The sequence below is a fragment of the Molothrus aeneus genome, chromosome 2 (assembly GCF_037042795.1).
Source record: "Molothrus aeneus isolate 106 chromosome 2, BPBGC_Maene_1.0, whole genome shotgun sequence".
NCBI lineage: Eukaryota > Metazoa > Chordata > Aves > Passeriformes > Icteridae > Molothrus > Molothrus aeneus.
In genome coordinates, this window is record NC_089647.1 from 108,647,043 (window position 1) to 108,671,368 (window position 24,326).

Consider the following 24,326-nt stretch of genomic DNA (forward strand, 5'->3'; position numbering starts at 1 on the left):
TTTTTGCATTTCTATTAGCTTTGTAAATAAACCAAGTAGCATGCTTGCTTTCAATTTATGTTTGCTCTATTATTCAGTTTGATAAATTATACAAAAAAAGGCCACTGATCTGGTTAGGTTAGACCATTCCTAACATGGCAAAGGCAAGTCTATCCATGCAGCTCTTCTTCCACATTATCCATATACAACATTTACAGCTTTACTCTGTCCAGCAGCACTACCCATTCCCCTATTCATAAAGCACAGCTGGCTCCTCCAAATGCATCACAGCTCTATTTTCTGATGTGTGAGCCACATTTTTTGCAGCTGCATTAACCAACCTGTGCCAATGTCCCTCTAAGCCAGTACCAGCCCACAAACACCCTCCAGTATTTCTGGGTGGAGTTCTGCTCCCCATTCACCCACAGTAGCTGCTCATGGGTATGCACATACAGCCTCATAAATAAGGGCAACCTGAATTCATAAAAGCAGGCAAGCTGTTGGTGTTTTGGGCTGTTTTTAGCACTGCTGCTCAGCTGAAGCAGGAAAAATGGATGCAGGCTAGGCATTTAACTTGCTGCTCTCCAAACACAAAACACTTTTCACCATTGCCAAGGTGTTCACTTCCAATCTCGATTCTAAGGGAATCTGACACCTGTTGTAAGGCAACATCTCATGGAATTAATTTACTTTTTACAGGTCTCTAACAAGGAGATGCCATGAAAGCTATGGTGTTGAGTGCTGCTTCATAAACTGGCCTAAATTTAGGTTTTGTTATTTACAGTTAGAGCAGCAATGCATTTCAAAGCACTGGTTGGATTGTAGCTAGGAAATTGATGAGAGATCTGACCTTTAAAAATGTGTCCTCTTTGTCTAATGAAAGATAGCCACCTATTCTTCCTCTCTCCTGTGAAGGCCAACCTTCACCCTCTGGGCTTTGCAACATCATCATCCTCAGTGTGGCCTGGGAGAATGAAATAAACTTCCCTCTAGAGACTGTCAGTGTTTCTTGGTCATGGACACTGACAGTGAGTCATCAATCAGTTAAGTACAAAGCTAGAAATTAGCTGGGGAAATGAGGGAGAAAGATGCCCTCAAATATTTGTGCCTAAGCAGACAGAGATCCTGCTCAGCCAGGCTTAAATCCACTTGTGTTTAAGCAAACATTTGAGTGGCCACTGTCTGTTCACAGGGAAATGTGGAGAGAGGCTGTTCATCAGTGCTTGTACACGCACAAATCCACACTGCAGGAATATTGTCTTACATATCAAGAGTTCTACTATCATTATAGTGCAAGGATTCCATATCACCAGAGTTTTGTATACCTCCTTGATGTTTCTCATAGGCAGCTCCTCTAAGCACTGACTCTTCCTGGCCTTTGCAGCAGCCATCTGACTCCAGTTCCCAGCAATTCACTCTTTTATAATACAGGTCTTGTTGGCTACAGGTGTGGCCTGTTAAGATCAGGCCTGCTCCTAATCTTTAGTAATTAGTTCAGCTGCAACTCTTTAGGGGCTAAGATTACATTCTATACCATCTTCATCTACCCTTCCTGTATCCCCCTAAATTCCCCCTTTTTCTTTTAATTAAAGAGTTGCAGCATTTCTGGAAGGACATATTCAAATAAACATTGTGAAGCATTTATACATTTCATTTAGAACTAAGAGTAATACAAGTGTTCAAGCAGCATATTATAGTACCTATATATATTTCTAAATGTTAGTTCAGTTTTATAGCTTTTCTCAGTTTACAAAGTACTCATATTTAACAGACACTAATAGCTGTAATTGATATATTTTGCCAATAGTTCAGTATTCAAATCCAGTTTCCCCAAATCCACAGGGCAATATAGTTTATTGCCCTGAATCCACAGGTCATCCCAAATCCATGGGGCAATATAGTTTAGAATTTAAGTCTATTTTCTCCCAAATCACATCAGCATCACCATTTGTTCTCTTACACATCAAGAGTTCTCTTATTATTATAGTGCAAGGATTCCATATGACCAGAGTTCTGTACCTCCTCGATGCTTCTCATAGGCAGCTCCTCTAAGCACTGACTGTTCTTATCCTTGCAGCAGCCAACTAACTCCAGTTCCCACCAATCCACTCTTTTATAATACTCTTCTTATTGGCTACAGGTGTGGCCTGTTAACATCAGGCCTGCTCCTAATCTTTAGTAATTGGCTCAGCTGCAACTCTTTAGGGGCTAAGATTACATTCTATACCATCTTCATCTATCCATACTGTATCCCCCTACACAGGAATTGGTACCAACGTGCTTTAACCTTCACTGTGTAGGCAGGGGGTGTTTGGGAGAGTGTGAGGAAGCACAGAGAGACCAGGGAACAAAGCAGGCAACACTCTCAGTTCAGACCCACGTGATGGATGCCTGGCAGTGGTGAGGAAGAGGACTTCTTGAGAAGTGGTGAAGTCCTTGACCAGAATCAAGGTGCTTGTGGTCCTGAGCAGGAGCACAGGATGAGATGCCTGAGCAGGAGCTGGGAGGGTGCAGATGAGTAAAATTCTTTATGTGCACTGCCCCACTTCAGCTTTGACCTTAAAGATCACTGAGATGGAGTTGTTTGGTGGAGAGAGGGAGACACTGATAACTATTTAGTACATGGTTCAAAGCCTGACTCCTGTCTGGATGAAATGGACAGCTACCAGCCCTGCTGTCAAGAGATAAGTGTGGAAAGAGAATTGGGTATCTTGGCAAGATTTCTGCTGGAGCTGAATTCAAACTGCAAAGTAATTCATCACTTGCAACTCTTCAATCCTTATTACCCTCTTTGCTATCTTGAATCAAAATCCTCTGTCTTCTGGAGTTCAGTTCTTATTTTAACTGAGAGATTTTTCCTGAAGAGCAACTCTTCAATTTAGGGGCAGGCAATAAATTAATAAAGAGATAGGTATAAATCATCACTTGTGACTTGGAATAGCTCTGCAATTATTCGGGTCTATAAGGCTTAGCTAATGTTTCTAATGTAATATTCTGCCATGAGATTTAATTTGCCTCATATGAGTCATTTAGTAACATAAGCATGGATTTAGAACTGACAAATATCTATTAAACCAGTATGTCCAGGTACAGTAGGGTGGATTTGTCCATCACTAGGTATTATGGCAACACTAAGCAGATGATTTTGGATAGATAGCCTCAACTGTAAACTCTATTTGATTACAGGGTTTTTTTTCTCTTATTGTTATCTGTCTTCCATTGAGCCAAGTGCATCAAGAGCTCTCTCACATGAGATTTCTGGGCATAAACAACTAATTTACATTAAGTGGTTTTTTTTAGTCATCTGCCTGTTATGTTCCCATCTGGATATAATTCCACACCATGGATTTGGCCTTTTTCTGTGGATTGGAAGTGGCTTGTTGTCACCCTGGGAGCTCATGACTCAGGTATAAGATACCACTGAGGTCACAAAAACCACAGAAGGTTATAGCAACAATTACCACACCTCCAGTTACTTAAATTGAATTGTCTGTGACATTCCCAACACACCTCCATGTCCTGTTGTTTGTGTGCTAGAAATGATATTGCACTTTTCCTAAGATAATGGCAATTAGCAGAACTGTGCTCGGTGGTTATTTTAGGCAGCATTGTCTCTGATGTGAGCCCTCAGTTTTTTCTCAGCAGTTGTCATGGTGGACCTGAACATGATATTCTTCTTGGTCACAGGGTCCTTGACTATGAAAGTGGTTAAAACTGGCTCCAAAGTGACTTGTCATAAAAAAAAACTCTTCCAAGCAATATCAGTGGGAAAGCACCTACTGGTTAAAGGGGAAAATGTAAACAGAATTGGAAAGCAAAAGCTAAGAGGGGAGGGTACTCAGTTAAGACCTGACACTCTCTGTGCCTGATCTGTGCTTTTTTTCACCACCTTTCTCTAGATAGGAAAAGGTGATGCACTTCTTCCTGCACCTGCTGTTACCCAGGGAGATAAAATTCCTCAATAAAAAATGAAAAGCGGGGCTGTACTCTTTCAGAGCTAAGCCTCATTTTTTAAATTCAAACTCCTCACATCTTCAGGCAAAATAGCATGCAGCATTTAATCTCCAGACTTCTTATTCCCATGTTTTGAATTAATATTAACCATGAACAATTCTACTGGAAGAAAAGACTGAACACCAGTGTTGCTGAATACACTCCTGGAAGGATACAGGTTTCTGAAGAGCCTATCAGCATTTCCTTGTTTTATTGTGCCTCACTAGAGGAAACTCCCAAAAAATCAGATAAGCCTGGAACCATAGAGCCTTAAAATTCCCTTGTAATCTACCTTCCAGACTTAATTTCTCCCTGCCCTCTTTCTACTGCACTTTGGAATAAAACAGGGCTTTAATAAGTGTTGATTACAAAATGCCCTGATCCCATCCTGCTTAGATTGCATGAATGGCCTATTGCTGGACTGTTCCCAACTTGACCCTCGTTGTGCATCCAAATTCAATGATACAGCCATTCATCAGCTTGATTCTGGCAGTGTTATACATGCCCTCTGAAACATTATTTTTGGCAGGCTCTCAAAGCACGAGTGACTTCCAGCATACAAATCTCATTTGCTGCATCATCTCCTTCGTGATCCTTGATCAGCAGGAGCTCAGCACCTCGGCTGACTAGCACAGAGCCAAAAATAGTGTCTTTGTCAGTGCAAGTCTGAATAACCATGAATATGGAACCTCAGTGACAGCAGTTGGTGTGTGCTCTGGGACTGCTTTTCTCCACCTGTGTTCACGGGAGCTGGTCAGCAGGAGGAACATGCCCTAAAAGCACTTGCTGAATCTGGTCCCTAAATTAAGCAAATGTTGCAGTAAGTTGATTTGTCCCACCAAGGCCTGTCTGGAGATGGTAACTACAAAGAGCAGGCCCCTAAATCAGGGCCTTTTTCGTGGTTAGAAAAGCAGTAGTAATGACTGTGTGTAGTTTTTAAGCTCTGGAAAGTTTTAGAAGCATTTCTATTGTTTTTGATGGCCTGGAGTTCAACATTAGTTACCCCTGTGCTACCAATGGGGAAATGGCAGCACAGGACAGACCTGGGGATCTCCCTGACGCTCAGATTTTCTTCTTGGAGGATCAGTTCTCAGGCTTTTTCTAAGATTGCTGGATCTCACCTCTTTAACCTCTCAAAGGCTCCAGCAGAAAGCACAAGGTGCCCTGTGTGCAAGCTGTGAGTGTCCCTGAAGCAGCTTTTTGGGAAAGCACTAGGAAGTAATGGATTGCTGCAGTGCCTTATATAACCCAGCAATACCCACACCCCTGATCCCCCTGAAACTGCAGAAATGCTGTGGGGCTCTGCTCAAGTCCATCAAGGCACAAGAGACACCACTGCACCCCAAACACCCCTCTTCAGACACTCCTGCAGGGAAAAAGCTGGAGGAGCTGCCTGGACACTGGCCGTGTCCTTTACTCCCTTGGAGGGAAACCTCAGGACAAGAAGTGATTCAGCAGATGATGCAGTGCAGGAGTGATTTGCTTGGCAGAGACCCCACTGCAGGTCTAAAGCTGCTGTTCTACAGCACCTCTTCCACTGGAAATGAATAAAACCAAAACCTTTGCCTCCCACAGAAGGCAGATACTAAACAGGAAGCCACCTTAGGTGATATCCCAACCTAGCAAGTAGGAGTCAGCCTCCCTGGCTGTAGTTTTGGAATAAAACAGGGCTTTAATCAGTGTTGATTACAAAATGCCCTGATCCCATCCTGCTTAGATTGCATGAATGGCCTATTGCTGGACTGTTCCCAACCTGGCCCTCGCTCTGCATCCAAATTCAATGATACAGCCATTCACCAGCTTGATTCTGGCAGTGTGATACATTGCCACCTGAGGTGATATCCCAGCCTAGCAAGCAGGAGTCAGCCTCCCACAGCTTTGTTCCTTCAGCCAGGCTGACTGGAGACCTTGTGCTCCTCAGTGCTCTGAGAGCTGAGCCCAGCCCTTGCCAGAGCAGCTCTTTGTGCCCTTTTAATGACACAAAAAACAAGCACTCACACTGCAAGTGTGATTCTTCACTGAGTTGTGCATATTTCATGCCAGTAAATAACTGCAGTAAAATCTATGTTCTAAGCCAGTAAAATCTATTTTGTGATGATGAGGGATCAGGCTCAGTAAAACGTATCCAGAAATTAAACAAGTAAAACAGAGCAAACAGCTCTGTCCTATCAAGGTGATTTATATCCTGTTAACCACAAGAAAAAAAAAAAAAAAACAACCCAACATGCTCAAGAGACATCTGGAAATGAAAATTAACTAAAACCAGACTGATGACATAAACAAGAGAGAAATACAGCCTCCAGATCTGTGTAGCTGAGTCTGATGTATATCACAAACTAGATTGCTTGGGGTTTTTGTTTTTAAAAGAACACAACAAATCAGGGAGGAAGTTTTCCACTTAAAGCCATAACTTCTCAATTCAGACATTTGCGAGGGCATAAAAGACAGAAGCATGGAGGAAAAAAATCATCTGCTAAGAGTTCCACATGCATGTTGGTCCCAGAACTGATTGAATAGCAATAACCCTTATTTGAGAATCATTTTGGTTGCCAGAATTCACAAATAATATCATTTACAACCTGTTGTATGACCACCTTCAGATTTAATTGAATTAAAAAATACATATTAGCACATACACACAAAAATTTAGAAAAAATAGTTTTAATTTTAATTTAAGAAATGACCGTTGAGCAAGCACATGATTTCATTGTGAAAAAATTTCTGGGTTTGGTGTATTTCCTCTAAATGTATGAGAAGGATGTACATGCCACATACATGAAAAAAAATCTGGGCATGGTTTTCACCTCATCACTGACCTTGACTATTCTCTTCCATATCTAGCTCTGAAATCTTCATCTAAACTGCAGTGGGATCTGCCATCTGTTTGATTCCCCTGCAGATCTGGGCAGAGCAGTTTTATGATCAGTTTCCATGTCTATAATAGAATTTTTATAAAGATGGCAGATGTTACTACTTAAAACACCGAGGAGATGTTGGCTTATTTTTTATTTTCAGTATTGGAAAAAAATATTTGGAAAAATATTGGAAAAAAAAAAAAGCTCATTATGGAGCTTTCATTTGCTCATATTACCCCCAAGACCCCACCAAAACAAACATTTGCTAAAATAATGGTAAAGCTCAGCAAAGCAGAAAGGTTCAGGTTTTGAATTATATACCATTAGATCTTAAACAGTACTGCCTGCCAAATCCAGAATCCACATCATTTTCAAGCACAAGTAATTTTCAAATTTTCAAATACCAGGCTAGTTCTGCAATGCTGACAGACTAAAACGATCTCCTGCTTTACTTAGAAGTTGACCCAATTTGACAGAAAAATCTTCAGGAGAAAGCAAATGTAGAAGTTTTTATTTTATTTGATACTACTTTACTGACTACAGCAAAACTCTGAAGGTCAGTAATGTTATCCAGGCACTAAATGCCAAATCCTGCATCAAAACACATCCCAGAAAAGTGTGCCTGGTTCTTTTATTCCTGCATGGAAATGGGGAAGTCTTTCCTTATGGTACCCCTTCCTTGGTGAACCCATCCTGTGTCTTTATTGTCCTGCTCCTGCACAGAAATAACACAATGTCAGTAATTCATAAGGATCATAGAGGCCTTTGCTGTGCTTTGTGAAGTCACCAGAACCCAGTAAAAGGCAGTTTACAATCTAGTTTGGTGTGGAAACCCAGGGCACCAGGAATATTTCTGTGTCTGCTCTGGGGTGCCCTGACCCCCAGGGGAGCACTGACTTTGATTCTCATTCATGGAGAAAGTTTCCTAAACTCCAGAATAGACTGGAATCCACAAAAGTGTGAAATAGATTATAGAGAGCAGTGTAGGTGTATCACTTGGTGAGAAATTTAGGGTTTGGGATTTTTAGTATGCTGTGGATGGAAGCAAGATGGAAAGCACAGGGCGTCATCTGTAGCCATGATATTTTCTGAAAAATCCTTTCTTTAGGATTTTTTCTCCTGAGAAGCTGAGAGGCCTCAGGAACAAAATGTAAACAATGGTCATCTGCTGCTGTGGAATGCAACAGGTGCATCTGGGATTGGGCTCATGTGGTTGTTTCTAATTAATGGCCAATCACAGTCCAGCTGTCCAGACTGTCTCGGTCAGTCACAAGCCTTTGTTATCATTCTTTTTCTATTCTTAGCTAGCCTTCTGATGAAATCCTTTCTTCTATTCTTTTAGTATAGTTTTAACATAATATATATCATAAAATAATAAATCAAGCCTTCTGAAACATGGAATCAACATTCTCATCTCTTCCCTCATCCTAAGACCCCTGTGAACACCATCACAGTCGTCCTGGGTTTCTTCTTCATGCTTCTTCTTCTTTCTTCTCCATGGCTTTGGGTGGCATTTTGTAATTGGGCAGAAAAGTGCCCATTGCAGCTCTTTGAGATCAGTTATTGGGTTAAAAAGGAAATAATCTAGGTATCAGCTCTTAATTGGATATTTTAGCTTTAAAAGACCTTGGAACAAAAGATTGTTGGCCATTTTTGTGGTGCTTTTCCAGTGCACTGAGCCTGGTGTAGGCAGCGTGCAAAACTCCAGATAAGATAACAATAAACAAGAACCTGAAGACCAAAAAAATCTACTGTGACTCTCTTTCCTGACACAAGACCACTCCAGAAGGGTCTATCCCAGACAGGGGAGCCCCCTGGGAGGGCCCAGCCAGAGTCTCTGAAGTCAGGGAATTGGTGACAGTTTGGGTTTGTGTGACTGGTGCAGTCCTTATAGCCCCTTATGGACATCATGGAACTGCCTCATGACAACCTCCCTAAGGGGGTCTGAGGGAGAAAAGATCCTGTGCAGGTCTGCAGGCTGGCCTGGGCTTGGAGAGGACTGCAAAATGCAAGGTGGAAGGAAAACAATGAAATGGAAAAAAGAGGACAGTCATTTCCTAAAGCCTGCAGGTTCTCAGGCACCAAAGTGATGAGTAAGAGACTTGCTGAGCTCTTCTTCCCCACAGGGGACATTCCACACAAGTGTCACTGGGGCTGAGGGCAGGCTTTGTGTCCCTCATCCATGAGGCCAGCATGCCAGCAAGGAGATATGGGAAGTTCTGGGGTTCTTGGGTCTGAAGCTCCAGGGAGAGCTGTACAATCTAGGGGGTTCTGCAGAGATTGTTTCCACAGGCTGTGGTTGTGGTGAGGTTTATGCAGCCCTGGTTTTATGTTCTCTTTTTCTGTATGAAATTGAGTATTGAATACAAGTGACATCATTAAAAATATTTCAAATGAGTCAATAAACTATTTATCTAAGTTCCTAATACAGGTATATTTCTGGGGGGCTGTCAAGAAAAAGAAGAAATTTTAACAAATACATACAATTTAGGACAAACATGGACATCCCAGATTTCAGAGGCAATAAATCAATAAAAATTTTATCAGCCTCCACTATGCATCCTTAAAAAGGAGAGTCCTAGCTGATTCTCTGTTAGTTAAAAATCTCTGTATCTCCAGTCTGAGCCTGGATGAGGAGAGGGAGAGAGAGAGGGAGAGGGAGAGGGAGAGGGAGAGGGAGAGGAGAGAGGAGGTACCTCAGTTATCCAGCAGTGCCCATAAGGAGGATGGGGGGAGCATGAAGCAAGATGTCCTGGTGCTTTCCCTGTGCACCTCCCTTTGCCCTGGGCTCCTCCTTTCACTCCTGCTGCTCCAGCACACGGTGCTTTGCTCCCAGTGCCAGGGAGGCTTTGTGAACGAGCTGTGGGTGCTTCTTGCATTCCTTGACCTGAGTCCATCTCGGGTGGGTGGGTGGCCAGCTGGAGCACAGGCATGGCCACAGGCATGGCTGCAATGTGGCTGCAGCATGATCAGGAGAGTGCCCAGCCTAAAAGCTCCTCCAGAGAGAAGGGCAGCCCTTCCATCTCCACCAAGGCTTCTCCCAGAGCTTTCCCAAAGGTTTGATTCAGGATGGGACACCTGCACCCCTCACCTCAGCTGGCCCCAAGCCCAAGCAGTCCAGAGCCCAGGAGGAGCAGGAGGGTGTGCTCAGGGTCAGGGTCAGACAGGCTGTGCTTGGCAGACTGGCACAAATTGAGACACAACTGTGTCTTGGAGGAGCAGAGCTCCTCACCCAATGGCTCAGGGAATTGCTGGATGGCTGTGGAGGAAAGGAGGCTGCTCATGAGGGAGCTGACAGGGACAAGCAGTGGGTGTCTCCAGGGAACAGATTGCTCCTCCAGAAGGAAGGGATGTGGGCACAAAGCAAGAAAATCCTGCACAAGGGAAGCAAAGCTGCTCTCGTCCACCTCCCAGCTGAGCCAAGAAACAAGCAGGGTCTGAGTGAGCAGCTCTGCCCCATTCCCCAGCATCACAGGGAAGGAATCTGCTCCACAATGGGCAGCTGGGCCTCTGAGCTGGGGCCAGAGCTTTTGTGTGCTCATGTAAGAGATACCTGAATGCTACATGCAACAGGCTGTCCCTGAAAAACAAGAACTTTGCCTGCACTGGCACTGATGTGGGCACAGGATGTATCAGTCTTTTTTCTTTGGTTGTTTTAAGATTTGTTGTCCCACACTTTACCTGTAATGAATTGTTTTTTAAATGCTTGATACAGCATAATTCTATTTACTAAAACATGCGACAATTTTGTTGTCATTTTCTCTTTTCATCACTAGCAAATTGTTGTTAGAAACATGGCAGCTTTAAAAATCAATCATCTCATTTTTTGAAGATAAGAAGAGGAGCCATTGTTTAGAGGAGGAGAAGGAAAATTAGACATCATATAGAGAGAAAACACATTGGATCAAAATCCATGCAGTGCACCTCAAATTCCTTTCATTATGTATCTGATATGATTATCATATGTACATGGTATGATTATATACTTATTTTACCTTGAGCATGGCTATTTACTAAAGAGCTCTTGGTGTTCCCATAGCCTCTGTGGTGCTTTTCACATTGGACTATCACACTCCACACCTTGACCTCCCTCAGCAGCACCCATGTTGCCCATGCTCCATCAGCTGTCCCTCCTGAGCTTTCCCCATCCCACTGTCCATAAGCTGAGGACATCCAGAATTCCCTTTCCAACACTTAGGTTATGGTTTCCTTTCCTCTGGAACTCGGCCTGAGATGCATACAAGGAAAAGCAAGCCTCAGGGGAAAATGAAGTTATAGTAGAGGAAATGTATTTGAATATCTGTATAGAGGCTTTGCCCCGGAGGTCCCAGTTGCCCTTGATGGGCTGCAGCTGCCATGTCCTTAATTGGGCTGCAGCTGTAACCAATGAACATGACTGGGATAAAAGGGGGTGGGTTAGCCAGTCAGGGAGAGCCTTGGAGGAGTTCTGACCTGAGAGAGAATGGCATGCAGAAGAAGGAGTCAGTGAAGAGCTGCAGCCATGAGAATATGCCAAAGAGGTATGGACTTCAGAAGTCTGAGAATATCATTATAGAACTCTAGAGAAATAGAACAACAACATGAAGTTTTCCCAAACCTGTTTGCAAGCTGGAGTGGTCTCTGCTGAAAGGATTTGAACACTCTTATGGCTGACACAAAGCAATCCAGAGTCTGCAGCTGGGGTGACAAGGGTAAGAGCACCCCAGGCAAGAGGTCCATGTGTCACCTGTGGCTGCTGTCAGAGCCAAGGTCCAGGGCCTGGCAGGTCCTTGCAGGTGCTAGGCTCACCACAGTCTCACCCAGCCCAGAAAACACCACACAGTATTCAGCCAGACATTCCCACATAAGCCAGGGGCCTGTGTCTGTCCCACTGGGGGATTGCTGCAGACAGAAAAGCTGGGATTTGCTCTCCTGCCCCTGTTTCTTATGCAAACTCTCACAGACCAGCCATGACAATGGGTAACTTCTGCCAGCACTGGAGAAGAGGCCGAGCTCTGCCTGCTTTTGCTTCAGGGCAGACAAAAGAGAAATCTAGTGGAAACAAATCATGGCACAGTCAAGAAAGGAGAAGGAGGCAAATAAAACCAGTACTGAATGCTTTGGTGTTCACAGTTTAACCCAGTGCAGCCCAACCACACTCCTTGACAGAAGCAAATAACAGAAAACCATGGAGGAGGGGGACCTCATAGGTGTTTCTTGGCTCCTCACATTGATCCTTCCAGAAGAAGAAATTATCTAATTCCTCCCAAGATTATTGTAAATTATCTACTGACCTTAAGAAAATGTCCAGGTATTCCAGGGATACACAAGAGAGAATCTGGTGTTGTTACTCATAACTACAAAGTAAATAAAAACCAGATAAAATACAGTGTGACAAAGTAATTTGAGTGACTTGGCAAATGTGCAGGGTTAATTGTCACTTTATTGCTATAGATGAAGATAATAAAATTGCATGCTCCATTCCTCTTGCTGTGTGTCAAAACTCCCATCATCTGGAGATGTAATAATGCTTCTCCTGAAATAACATAGACCTGTTCTTTGTGTGTTTATATGCCCTTTGTGTATTTTTCTGCTCTCTGACCTCTTATCTTTTCCAAGTCCTCCACCCACCCTCTGTAAATGCTGGTGATCTTAATTTATCCTGTTGTGGTAGTTATGCTTAGTCACAAATGTATTTCTGTTCCATTCCCTTCAAGAGGACACTTCACAAAGCTTTGGAGTAATCAGGAAAGTCATCACAAGCCATGAGAAATACCTGCCTACAAAACAGCTGTAAACCTCCCTTTTCAATCGAGGCATTTTCTGAGAAATATGAAGAGTTATGAAAAGCTTATTTGTATCAAAGTTACTGATAAAAACTAGATATTACATGCCTGCTCTGAAGGGAAATGGGACATCTCTTTTTGGCCTAACATTAGAGCATAAAATGAGCATGGTTCATAAGGCATGAGATGCTTCCTACAAAGCATCCTAAAGACCTTCTTAAAAGGTTTAAGAAAGTTTCCTAACATTGCTACTTCCTCTGCAAACAGGTACTGCTGCCCATCAGTGTCAGCACCACGATCTCAGTATTTCAGAGCCATCCCATGAGCCCTTTATGTTGAATCAGTGCTGAATCTGAATTTCATCCTAACTCATATGTGTTGCCAAACTCTGAACCTGATGTCTGTGTGTGCTCCCTTATGCCTGTGCTGCAGGAGACTGGGCCTTTCTTTCCAAGTTGTGGTAAGTGGAAATACCTTGGTTGACTTTGTCAACACGACGTTCATCTCCTTACAGGCTCTTTTCTGGCAATTCATTCTCTGGCACTGGTTTTGAAACCCCACATCTCTTCCTTGGGGACCTATAAAGCCTGAGGCATCTTTAGAAAACACACTCTGGGGCCTGGGCCTGGCAGCTTGGTCCCACTGATGCATCTGCCAAAAGCATGAAGCCACCAGCCATGTGACAAATGTGCCACCAGCCATGTGACAAACTGGCTGCTGTGTGAGTGAGAGCTCTGCTTTTTTAGAGCTGAAGGATGCATGATGCAGAGGTGGCAGTGGGACCTGTACAGAGTTACCTGAACTGACCTGTGACCCCTCAGTGCAGCAAAAGTATCAGACACTTGTTTTTCCTCCTGCTTCCTGCATTTTGCCACAAAATTTGTGGTTACTCTGCAATGGAGTGATGATGGAGTGATGTGGTTACCCTCCAATGGAGGACAGCCACTGGCAGGTCACCTGGAGATAGGGGGGATGGGAAAAGGACAAAAAACCCTCAAACCTCTGCTCTCCAGGGAGGATGAAGTGAGTGTGGATTATAAGCCTGAATGCCCAATAAATGATAGCAGAGGTTGCTGCCTTTACTTTCAACAGCACCACAGCAAATCTGTGAAAGGCCAGAATGGGCATGAAGAGAACAAAGCACCACATTTCTCACCTGCTGTGATTGCAGAAGGGTGTGAGACCTTTACATTTTTCCTCTACTACTCCCAGAAAGAAGTTATTTCCCCATCAAATAGCCAAGATCAGCTCCAGGTAAGGATGGAAGTCCTCATTTTCACTTTCAATGCTCTGCCACAGGATGCAGGACCTCCTTCTAGACTGATGCTTTGCAAACAGACTTAGTAAGACAGGATATTCCCTGTGCTTTATGAAGAAATAGGAATTTACAGATTAAAGAAGAATCCCTGCAAACTGCCAGTGTTTTAAAGAAATATTTTCAAATGACACAGTTAGGCAAAAATGTCCTGTTTTGAATAACTACAAAAATGTTCTCTCTGTGGGGAGATGTGAAGAGCAATTATGTTCCCAACCTTGCAAATGTGGATTACAGAACTGAAAATGTATTCTGCTTTAGAAAGGCTTGCTTTGATTTTGTTCAAGTAATACTTGAGAATCTGCCCTCCCAAATCTGCAAAACTATGATAAAAATATTTTTAAAAGGTAGATGTGTTTCCAAGCCACACATAAAGGCTAGCAATTGTTCAGTAATTCCATTTAAGCCTAAAATGTTTGATGGCTCGGTGCTCTTGTCATATTTTAATGGTATTTGCTGTAATCAGGCAGATTTTTGTTCAGCTCTGTTCAGACATTCTCATTTTTAATCCAAAATTTGCATCTACATCCAATAAAATATATCCTCCTTGACTGCATGCCAAAAAGCAACTCAGAGTTCCTCCACAGACAGCCTGGTGAGAAGAGTGGAGGCTCAGGTGGAGATATCATGAAGCCTCTGTTTCTCAGTTCTCAGGACATCATCCCCTCCAGGGCCTGACATTTGTGAAAAATGGAGCTGTATTTCCTGGTGTGGGTTTTTCTTCTTGCACCTCTGTTTTCTCTCTGGTTCCCTGGTGCAAAATCCTATGAGCTTTACCAGCACTGTCAAGGGAGGCTTTGTAGGCACTCATTCAGTTTAGATCCCCAGCACATCCTTCTGAGAAGACTCGGGGGATGTATCCCAAATTAGGCACTATGGGACAGAGTGACCTAAAATCACATGCTGTTGGCAGAAAATGGGAGTCTTTGTCAAAATCAGCATCTACCAAAATATCCATTCTGATTGATATTATAGTTTGTTTCATGCTTTCTTAAAAACACCTGAAGGGGAGGGGAAGTATAACCATAGCTACTGAAATAAATGGCTGCTGTCCCCTGGGCTGTGACAGCAGCATTTATCTTTCTACAGCCCATGTGTGAGAGGAAGGAAGAGAATTCTCCAGCTTGGAGCTATTTTCTGTCAAAAATCTTAGTGTAATTTTTGTACAGTGAATATTTATAACTGTTGTTAGTGTCAATACAATTTTTTGCAGTTAGTGCACTTATTTACATTTTAATGGCCAAGCCAATAAAGATTTATGCACCTGTCATCTGAATTTTCCACAAAAGTGGTGATTGCTTAAAAAAACCCCCAGTACCTCCTGCAGAATACTCCCTCTCCAATCATCTTTTAGATGCCTTCATTGTTTTGGGAAACAGTAGGCTTACAGCTCTAAAAGTCATAAGTTAAACCCAGCAAAATCCTGCATCAGTCTTCATGGCAAAACTTCTGCATATTACAAAAGCACTTGCTCAGGAACCATTTTTTTCTCACTCTGTTTTTCAAACACTGTCTCTTGAATGGCAAGGGCTGTTTAATCACTTTGATATGTCTCAGCTGCACAAACTACATTACTTTTGCAGCTTGAGGAGATTCGCTGTTTAGTGTTGACCTTGTTTTGATTTTAATGCAGTTAAAGGCATAATTCAGATCCCTGCTTTGTGTGCAGCCACTCCACTCAGGAGGGACACACAGTGCTCCAGCATCCACTCCCATGCACACATAACCTCCCCCAAAATGTGAACTACAGAAAAAGCCCTGAAGGCATCCCCTCTGTGCCTGCCCACGGTCCTGGCACAGCAGCCAGGACATGTGTGCCCTCATTCTGGCCATGCTTCTCCTGGAGGCAGCCAGCCCACAAGCCTTTTTTATTCCCACACCACTGCTTTGGTGCCAGGGCTCTGCAGGATCAGCTCCTTTTCCATGCCCAGACTAGCCCGGTTATTTCCCTGCTGTCCATCCCTCGCTGGATTCCCCAGTGGTGGCTGCGGTGACAAGGAGGAGGGGCAGGCTCTCTCGGGAGCTGTGTGCCCTCTCCGGGCTGCGCTGTCACTCAGCTCTGCTCCAGCCGAAGCTGAGGGTCTCAAAGACATAGAAGTGTGAGGTTTCTGATCAGTATAGCTGGGGTTCAATGTCCAGAGTAGTTTTAACATAGAGTTCAGATTCGAGGCATAAAGCCGAGGCCAGGGGCCAGGCTCTTGTAAGGCACCGTCCATAGGTCACAGCTCCTACAGTTCCACACAAGCACCTGCATAGAGCTGCAAAAGAGGCACGGCATAGGCCGAGAGCTGGAGGAGCCCCGGCCCCCAAATAGCTTCGGTGCAGAGCTCTTGCTCAGCCAGACTGCGTGGCTGTGACCAGAGCACCGTCAAACCTGCGCTACTTGCCCTTGCTGTGGTCTCCAGACCTTTGAAGCTTGCAGGAACACACATTTTAATCGTGACACTGAAGGATGTTTTCTCCCGTACGGGCAATTCCCTCCGCAGCTCCGACCGTGCAGCGCCTCCATCCCCAAACCCCTGAGCAGCCCAAGCAGCGACACCTCCGAGCATCTTCCCGACAAAACGGGGCGGCCGGGGGGTGTCCTTCAGCTCATCTTTCAAAACCTCAACTCCCCCCGTCCCTGAGATGAATGTCACCCCCGCGGCCGCCCCCCGGCAGGCGCTGCTGGAGCCCGTGCGCGGTGCCCGGAGCGGGGGTCCCCGGGCGGCAGCAGGAGGCGCGGTGAGCCCGGCCGCGGCAGCCGGGCGCTGAGCTCACCTCCCTCCGCCCCCCCGCTCCCTTCTCCCTCCCCCTTCCCTCCCTCCTCCTCCGCCTCCTCCCGCGCCCAGCCTGCAGCCGGGATCTCAGTATTATGGCATCGAGGAGAATGGAGACCAAACCCGTGATAACGTGTCTGAAAACCCTCCTCATCATCTACTCCTTCGTGTTCTGGGTGAGTGCGGCTCGGCGCGGCGCGGGCACACGGGCACCGCAGGGCACCGCAGGGCACCGCAGGGCACGGCCCGGCACCCCCCGGCCCCACCTGCCCGGGGCGGGGGGCACCGGGGGCTCCGCAGCGCGGGGTGGCACCGTCGGGCGAGCGGGAACGGGGCATGTCCGCCGGATACAGATCTGCATGCACACACACACACACACATATATGAGCTCACACATATGTATATATATACACACATTTCCATGTATAAAAAATGATGGCTTTTGCCTCCTCTCGCGGCGAGCACATCCCCCCGAGCCCCCGCGGGGGAAAGTTGCAGGGGTCTCCCTGAAAGCCTCCATAGCCTGCGCCTTCCCCGCCGCCCCCCTGGCCGCCAGGACCGTGTCCCCACCCTCCAGGACCGTGTCCTCACAGCCGGACCGTGTCCCCACCCTCCAGGACCGTGTCCCCACCGCATCCCCGTCCCTCCGGGCGATGCCGCCCGAGCCCCCCCGGTACCTGCGCGCAGCGGGGGCTGCCCGAGCCCCGCCGCTGTACCCGCGTTTCGTAACCGGGCTCAAGCTCCCGCAAACCATTTTCCTGACCCAGATGCATTAATTGAGTTGCCGCGATTGCCTGACACGGCCCGGCCGTGTTTTTCAGGCCCCCTCCGGGGACCGGAGGTTTTCGCAGCGCCCCGGCCTGTTAGTCAGCAGATCCCCGGCAGGAGCCGCGCATCGCGGCGGCGATCGGCAGGTTAAAGACCTTTCAGTGGCACACGGTGACAACACACGCTAATGGCCCCGCTGTGTGCAGTTAGGGACCTGCTCCGCACGCCATCGGCACAGCGCACCGAGGCGCATTTGTCACTTCCCAGCCGGGGGAGCTGGTTGTGCTCTCTCGGTTCGGTAGCTCTGCGCTGTGGAAAGTGTCTGTGAAACACACTGGCTCAAATCTTCATCTTTCTGCTTCAAAAGGCATTCTAAACAAAGAATTGCTTATTCATGGCAATAGCGTTTGACATCGTTACAGTGAACATAGGACTTCAGCTGTTTCAACTTTAACTTCATAGCCTTTCCTTTTTTTTTTTTTTAAAGCATAACCAAAACACATTTTTGTTTTTCCATACTCATGGAAGTACCTCGGTGTTATTGGTTCCCTCATACCTCGTACCCTCCCCCCCAATATTTAACATATCCCCCCCTCTTCCTTTTTTTAATAATCTTGGTGGCAGCAGAGGTGTCTGATGACTGAAATGGATAGGAAGCCAGAATTATCTGTTGGGGTTTTTGTTGGCAAGTAGATTCTTCACATTAGTCTCAAGGTGGCTAAGTTTATATACTTACCACAGTTTTAAGATTCATCCTTTCCAGTTCTCAGCAGATCTGTAAGAAACCCCTCTTCATTCTGTGATGAGTGAGCAACTGCAGGAGCTCAGGCGAATTCATGGCATCTTTTAAAATTGTGTCTTTTTTTTTTTTTTTTTAAAGTGATCGTTGTATCTGCTGCAGCCCGAATAAACAGAGGGCTTAGATCAGCATGCCCGTTGAGCTAGCACATTTCACCAACGCTAATCTCATTTAAAAAGAGAGAATTGTACCCTGAGCCAAGCAGCTGGCTGAGGGCATTTGTGCTGGAGGCTGTCAGGATGCCAGGCCAGGTTGACAGCTGGGACCTCGTGGGGTAGATGACACAGCTGAGCTCGGGGTGGGCTCTGTCAGAACCCAGGAAACGGGCTCCAGCAACACAGCTGTGCTGCTGGGATGCTCTGCTGTGAATTCTTTCCCTCTGAGCTGTGGGTCAGGCTCCTGTGTCTCCAGATCTTCTCCAAGGGCATGGCCCACTCTTCCAGTTACTTAACATTTGATGGCTACCAGAGTCTCTGTTTGTCCTCTTCCCTGAGCCTGGAAAACGAGGAGGAAATCAATGGTTGGGGACAGAATCCTGCAGCCATGATCAAAGGAGAATGAAGAATCATGCTTGCTGTTGCATCTGGTTTCTCAAGGCACCAGCCAAGGGACATAGGCAGGTGTCAGTGGGAGAAGACAGCAAAGGATTTGGTAAAGGTCCAGAGCATTTGACAGCAGATTCTAAGTCTTTATCAGTTCTTCTGTGCTAAAATCTAATTCATATTTTTGTCCTCTTTCTGGGCTCTGAATCCATTTTTGTCCCCTTTCTGGGCTCTGAATCCATTTAGAATAAATTGGAGCAGGATGCCATGAGGAGAGCAAAAACATGGCATACTCTGGCTGTATGCTCATTTTGTTTTTTTCAGGCAAGTTTGAGAGCTGAGGGATGTATGGACTTCCCTCAACCCCACTCCATTATTTTCTGGGGTGATTTTTGTACTCTTAGAATCTGCTGGCTCCAGAGTCAGTGTAACTCAACTTGAGTCCTTGTGAATTCTCAGAGCTGAAAATATGGGAAGGATTCTGTTGGAGGAACTATTTTATTTTTTTTTTCTTGGACTGAGCTAAATACCAGAAGGAAACCATGCCAGCACCACAAATGGCTGGTTTGTAAATTTTTATTCTGACGGCTTTCCCACATTTTTTGGAGAGGTTGTAAGCTGATTTCTGAAGGAGAAAGCTCTGTGTTGCTTAGCTGCAGTTTGTATGGGTTTTTTTTTTCTAGCTGTGGGAATGGAGCTGTGATACATCACAGGGCAGAAACTCGTCCTGTGGCATGGTGGTGTGTGGTGGCAACCCTTTGCCTGGTGGGTCAGGTGGTTACAGATGTGAGGCAGTGGGGAGAAGGTGCTTCTTTGCATCCAGTGAGCTGTTCTGAACCGTCATGAAGGACTCCTGTGTGTTTCACATTGTTTATAAAATAAGAAAGTCTGTGTACGCAGCATGTTCCCCCAACAAGTGATTTTTTTGTCAGGCTTAAATATGAATTGCATTTGTATTTGTGGGACAGATGTGTATAGGTGAAGGCTTTTAGTATGAGCATTAAATGAGGCTGCACAGATTTCATGGGAGCTGTAGGACCGTAATGGGGAGACACAGTTCATTCAAATTTCATACTGCGTAGCTCGTTCCTTTCCAAATAGGTTTTGTTTAATGTAACTTGTTATTTTGATAGCTTCTTCTCCTCCCCCTCACCATACTTCCCAACTTCTTTCTGTAAATGTATCAACATGGTAAAAAAAAAATTCCATAAACAGAGATAACAAGCTTTTTGTGTGCTCATATGCATTGTTATTCATAGAACACATTAAATGCCTAAGGTTACCGCTTTTGGTCCTTAAGGGATGTAGTAATAAAAATTCAACAGCCATTTTTTTCCTAATCAGAATTCTATACTGACTGCATCTGGTTTGGAACTAGCAGATTAAAAAAAAAAGTTGATAAAAGCTCTGCTCTGCTTGTTAGCTATTTTTATTTTTTCCTTTTGGGTATCATAAAATGCTTGCATAGAAATCTGAGTTAGAGCCTGTCTTGTTTTTAAGAGAAAATGAATTTTGAATTAGAATTCTAAGTGAATTTTTTATAGGAGAGAGAAACCTTGAAGCACCCCTCAGTACCTTGTATTTGTCTCGTACTTAAGTAACCTTTGGTCTTAAAACATGTGTATAATTAATATTTCACTGTAGCCTTCTAAATATATTTTGTTACCAAATTAACTGCCTGCCTCAATGTGTTTTGGGAGGGAGCTTTGAGGGGGCATGCACTCATCCTTAAAGTTATATGGCTGAGGAAGATGGGTTTTCTCTTCCATGCAAAGCTTGTTGTTGCCCCAAATAGGCACCGTAGCAAAGTGATTATTTTCTGATCCCAGGCCCTGTGAGACACTTGGCACCAAATGAGTGCTTTGTGTGTGCTGTCCTGCTGGAATGGGGTTTTCTTGCTGTCATAAAAGCATGTGAGTAGAGTTCCCATTTAGATAACATTCCAAGGTGGGTCACTGATCTGAAGAGCATCTTCCAAAGTTTGTGGGGACTACACTAGGTTCTTAGAACTTGGCCTGTCTTTGGCTATGTGACAAAATCAGAGCTAAGGTACCTGCTTAGCTCTGTAGTGGTAGTTTGGTTTGCTGAGTTTTTGTTGCCTTGAAAATAGACCTGTGCCTGCTGGTGTGATCCCTTGGAAGTTAGCAGGGGGCAGGAGAGAGGTGAGGCAGGTGAGTGTTGCTTGGCTGTGAGGCCACAGCAGGGCTGTGATTTTAAAAAAGGTACAGTTCCTCTTCTTTTAGCCAGTTCCTCTGGGAATGTGGTGTCACTCTGGAGGTCAGGGGGTCTGCAGATGGCCCCATGAAGGGTGATGGGCTCAGTGCCCCTCTGGCATGGGAGGTGTGGGAAGTCCTGGTGAGTGCTTTGAAGTGCCTCCCCATTTTCATCTTCTCAGAATTCCCCCGAAAGGGGTCACTGGTGGGTGCTGGGAGTGGCTCTGCTGTTGGGACAGACAGCTCCCACTGTGGCAGGAGGGTGGAGGGGGCATTTCCCTGCCATTCCAGGGCTCACAGAGCTGTTTTCCAGGAAATGACTGAGACAAAGAGCGAGTGTGGCAGCCTGCTTGGGAACACAGATTTATGGCTCAACTCCTGACCCGTCCTCAAATGCAGCCATCTGAGCTCTGCATTACAATGTGGGATTAAATTTGTGTGTCCCTTTGAGTTACTAGTGGCATTACTCATCTCCCCTATATGTGTCCAGCTGGGTTGCTGAAATAACTGGTTTTCTCCCCAAATCTTCTTTCCAGTGTTTCTGCATTGGTTCCTGCATGTTTCTGGTCTTTTTAATACCTCTTACCATGCCTGTATTTCTTTTCTTTTAATTCTTTTAAAATATATGTTAGCAGATGGTTTTAGAGGAAATATTTTGGGAAATTTTTAGCTTTCCCATGTGGCTTAGATTGCTTAATCTCTTGGTGGTTCCATTTGATTGCAAAGTCAACATTGCTATACTTTTAGAAAGAAGTGTTATTACTCATATGTAGTTACCTGAAATCCCAAAAAACCCCAAGCTCTCAAAAATGCCCAGTATCCCCCCCATCATGACAGATTTGAAGTGCTCCATGGTTCAGCACAAACCTCATGCAGTTCTCTCCTGAAGTCAGTTGTTCCCTGTTCTGTTCTCATAATGATATACATGTAAGATTAAAGATAATGGTGTTTTCTAGTAAGCATAGCCCAAGGTGAATTCTGTTGGCTAAATAAATAACTGGATTTTTAAAAAACAACAACAAAAAAGGCTAGATGGTGTTTGAAACCATAACTCCAGTCAGCTTTGTAAATTCCTTCTCGGGACGTGTACACAGCTTGGCTTAGTTTAGTGGGGTTTTGATTGGGATTTCTCACGTTCTGAAAATTGTGTGGTTTTGGTACAAATTAGCATTTTACACCTCATTTAATGGAATAATTGATTTTGCTGTTGGCTAAATCTTCCTTCTTTCCTGTTTGTGGAGCTGTGCTTGCATCTCAGCAAGTGCCACCCCTTGACCTTGGAGTTTGCATCAGGACCATTCTGTGGCTTGAGGATGGTGACATTTTCACATTAATGGGTCAGTTTGGACTGGTGAAGGGGGATAGTGGGGGACTTGGAAGTTGTTTCAGCTCTGTTTGGGAAGGCACAGGATGCATTCATAACCCAGCAGAGGCAGGAACCCTTTTTTTTCCACAAGGAAGGGCAGGAGGCTGTGGGGGAGTGCCACTGTTTGTGTAGTAAACATTTGGCTGTTTAGTGTTCCCTCCTGCTCTGAGCAACCTGTTGTGTGCTAAACAGGGTAAATATAAATTCTAGGGAAAGGTGCTGGGGAGGCCTTGTTAGCACTTTTCCATGAAAACAGCAGTAGAGTCCTTGGATGCTGCCTCATTCCAGCCTTGCTTGTCAAGGAAACGGAGGCAATTATCGTAGGTAAACCAAGGGAATTTAAAATGGATCCAATAATCTGATTTTATCTCTGATTCTGTGACTATTTATCAATTCCCTGTGCTGTCAGGGAGGAAAATTAGGTTACCTGGTACTGTTAGTTGTCTCCATCTCTGGATTTTTATCATCATTTCTTCTGTTGGTGCAACTGTCCTACAAATTTACGTGCCAGTGAGTTAATAGATGAGTATCTAGAAAGGCTCTTTGTGCATGTGAGCTTGCAGAAGCATCTCCTTCAATTTTTCACATGCTGTTTAAACCCAGTGATGCTTGTTAGAGAGATGCTGGCTTTGCTGTAGTGCTGAGTCCCTTCTGCAGCCACCAAATTTGCACTTTTCAGCCCTGCTGATCTCAGTGCCTTGCAAACCTCGGGACTGAATCTTTAAAATAAAATACAGGACTCAGAAGTGACTGTGGGCAGCAGATGACAGACATTGTGCAGCCATTTTTATTTTGCATGATGTTACTTCTTTAGGCTCATTTCTATTAATTAGCATTTAATCATCTCTCAGAGATGAGAGATGGGCAGAGCAGGCTTCTTTCCATCTTAGCTCTCTCTCGTGGTGGTGGGCAGATGGTTGAAATGTTCTGTCTCTATCACAGTTCTGGGTTAGCAGAGGGGAGCATTTGAATTTCCCTTGCACTAAATGGACTCTGAAGCATGGCACACTTGTGTCTTACTGGATTATCATTACTTCATAGCTGAGCTGGTTCTTTGAGCTCTGGCAGGAGGACACAGGATTTTTAGGAGCTACTGTAATGAAAGAGTGGAAGTTAATGTTGTTAATATCAATTTTGCTGTAATTTCCACGTAGTGTTTTGCAAGATGTTTTCCAGATGTGCTTTTTTCATCTCTGTGTTTCTGGGGACAATACTAAAATCTTTACAAGAAGTAAGCAGCCCCCCTTCCTCTCTGTTTCTTGCTTTTCCCATCTCCCTAAATTGCTGTAATGAGTTCAGTTGGTGGCTGGCCCCAGTGTGATGCTGGCAGTGACCCTCTCCCAAAAACCAGGCAGGATTCACCACATTCACCAACAGCCTGGGCTGAGCAGAAGGTTGAAATTTTGCCATCCTTTATTATTGGGAGATATTTGCTGAGAGCTTTGTGGGAAGGTTGGATTTGGTTTGGGCTGAGTGTGGATTTGGATGGATCAAACTGAATTTTTTTTTTTTTGTCATTATATTCAAAGAGAGTCTTTTTCAAGAGTTTAATTGCTAGGAGAATGTGATGGGGTGAGTAATGATGCGATGGACTTAATCTGGCAGAAGCCTCTGGATCTTGGGAGCAGAGCTAAGGAAAAGGGTGGCATGCTTGTAAGGTTCTGCAGAGAAGTCAGAGAGGAGAAAAGAGAGTGAAACCCTGTAAATATCATAGGAAGAGGAGCACTTACACTTCCCTTTAAAGTGGGAAGAGAAGGAAGCCCCTGCTGTCTGACCCACATAACCACTCAGTGCCTTAATGCCTCTGAACAGAAAGGATCAGCTCAGACCTGCTGCTGCCACGGGATTGGAGCTGCCAGGGAAGCTGACAAGTTCCTCAGGCTCTTGTTCCTGACTGGATTATGGGCACTGCTTCAGAGAATGCAGGGACAGGAACAGCAAATTGCACTGAGTGCCACCAGCAAAGCTCATC

General features: G+C 44.9%; 1 protein-coding gene across 1 annotated transcript in view; it reads left to right on the forward strand.

Annotated features, from left to right (window-relative positions):
• Window positions 1-16,707: 16,707 nt before the first annotated feature.
• The window catches only part of TSPAN7 (tetraspanin 7), a 91,757-nt gene continuing 84,138 nt past the window's right edge, over window positions 16,708-24,326 (forward strand). The window contains exon 1 of the mRNA XM_066545481.1: window positions 16,708-16,842. Within this exon, the coding sequence (XP_066401578.1) occupies window positions 16,762-16,842 (81 nt within the window). The 5' untranslated portion in view covers window positions 16,708-16,761. The remainder of the gene's footprint in view (window positions 16,843-24,326) is intronic.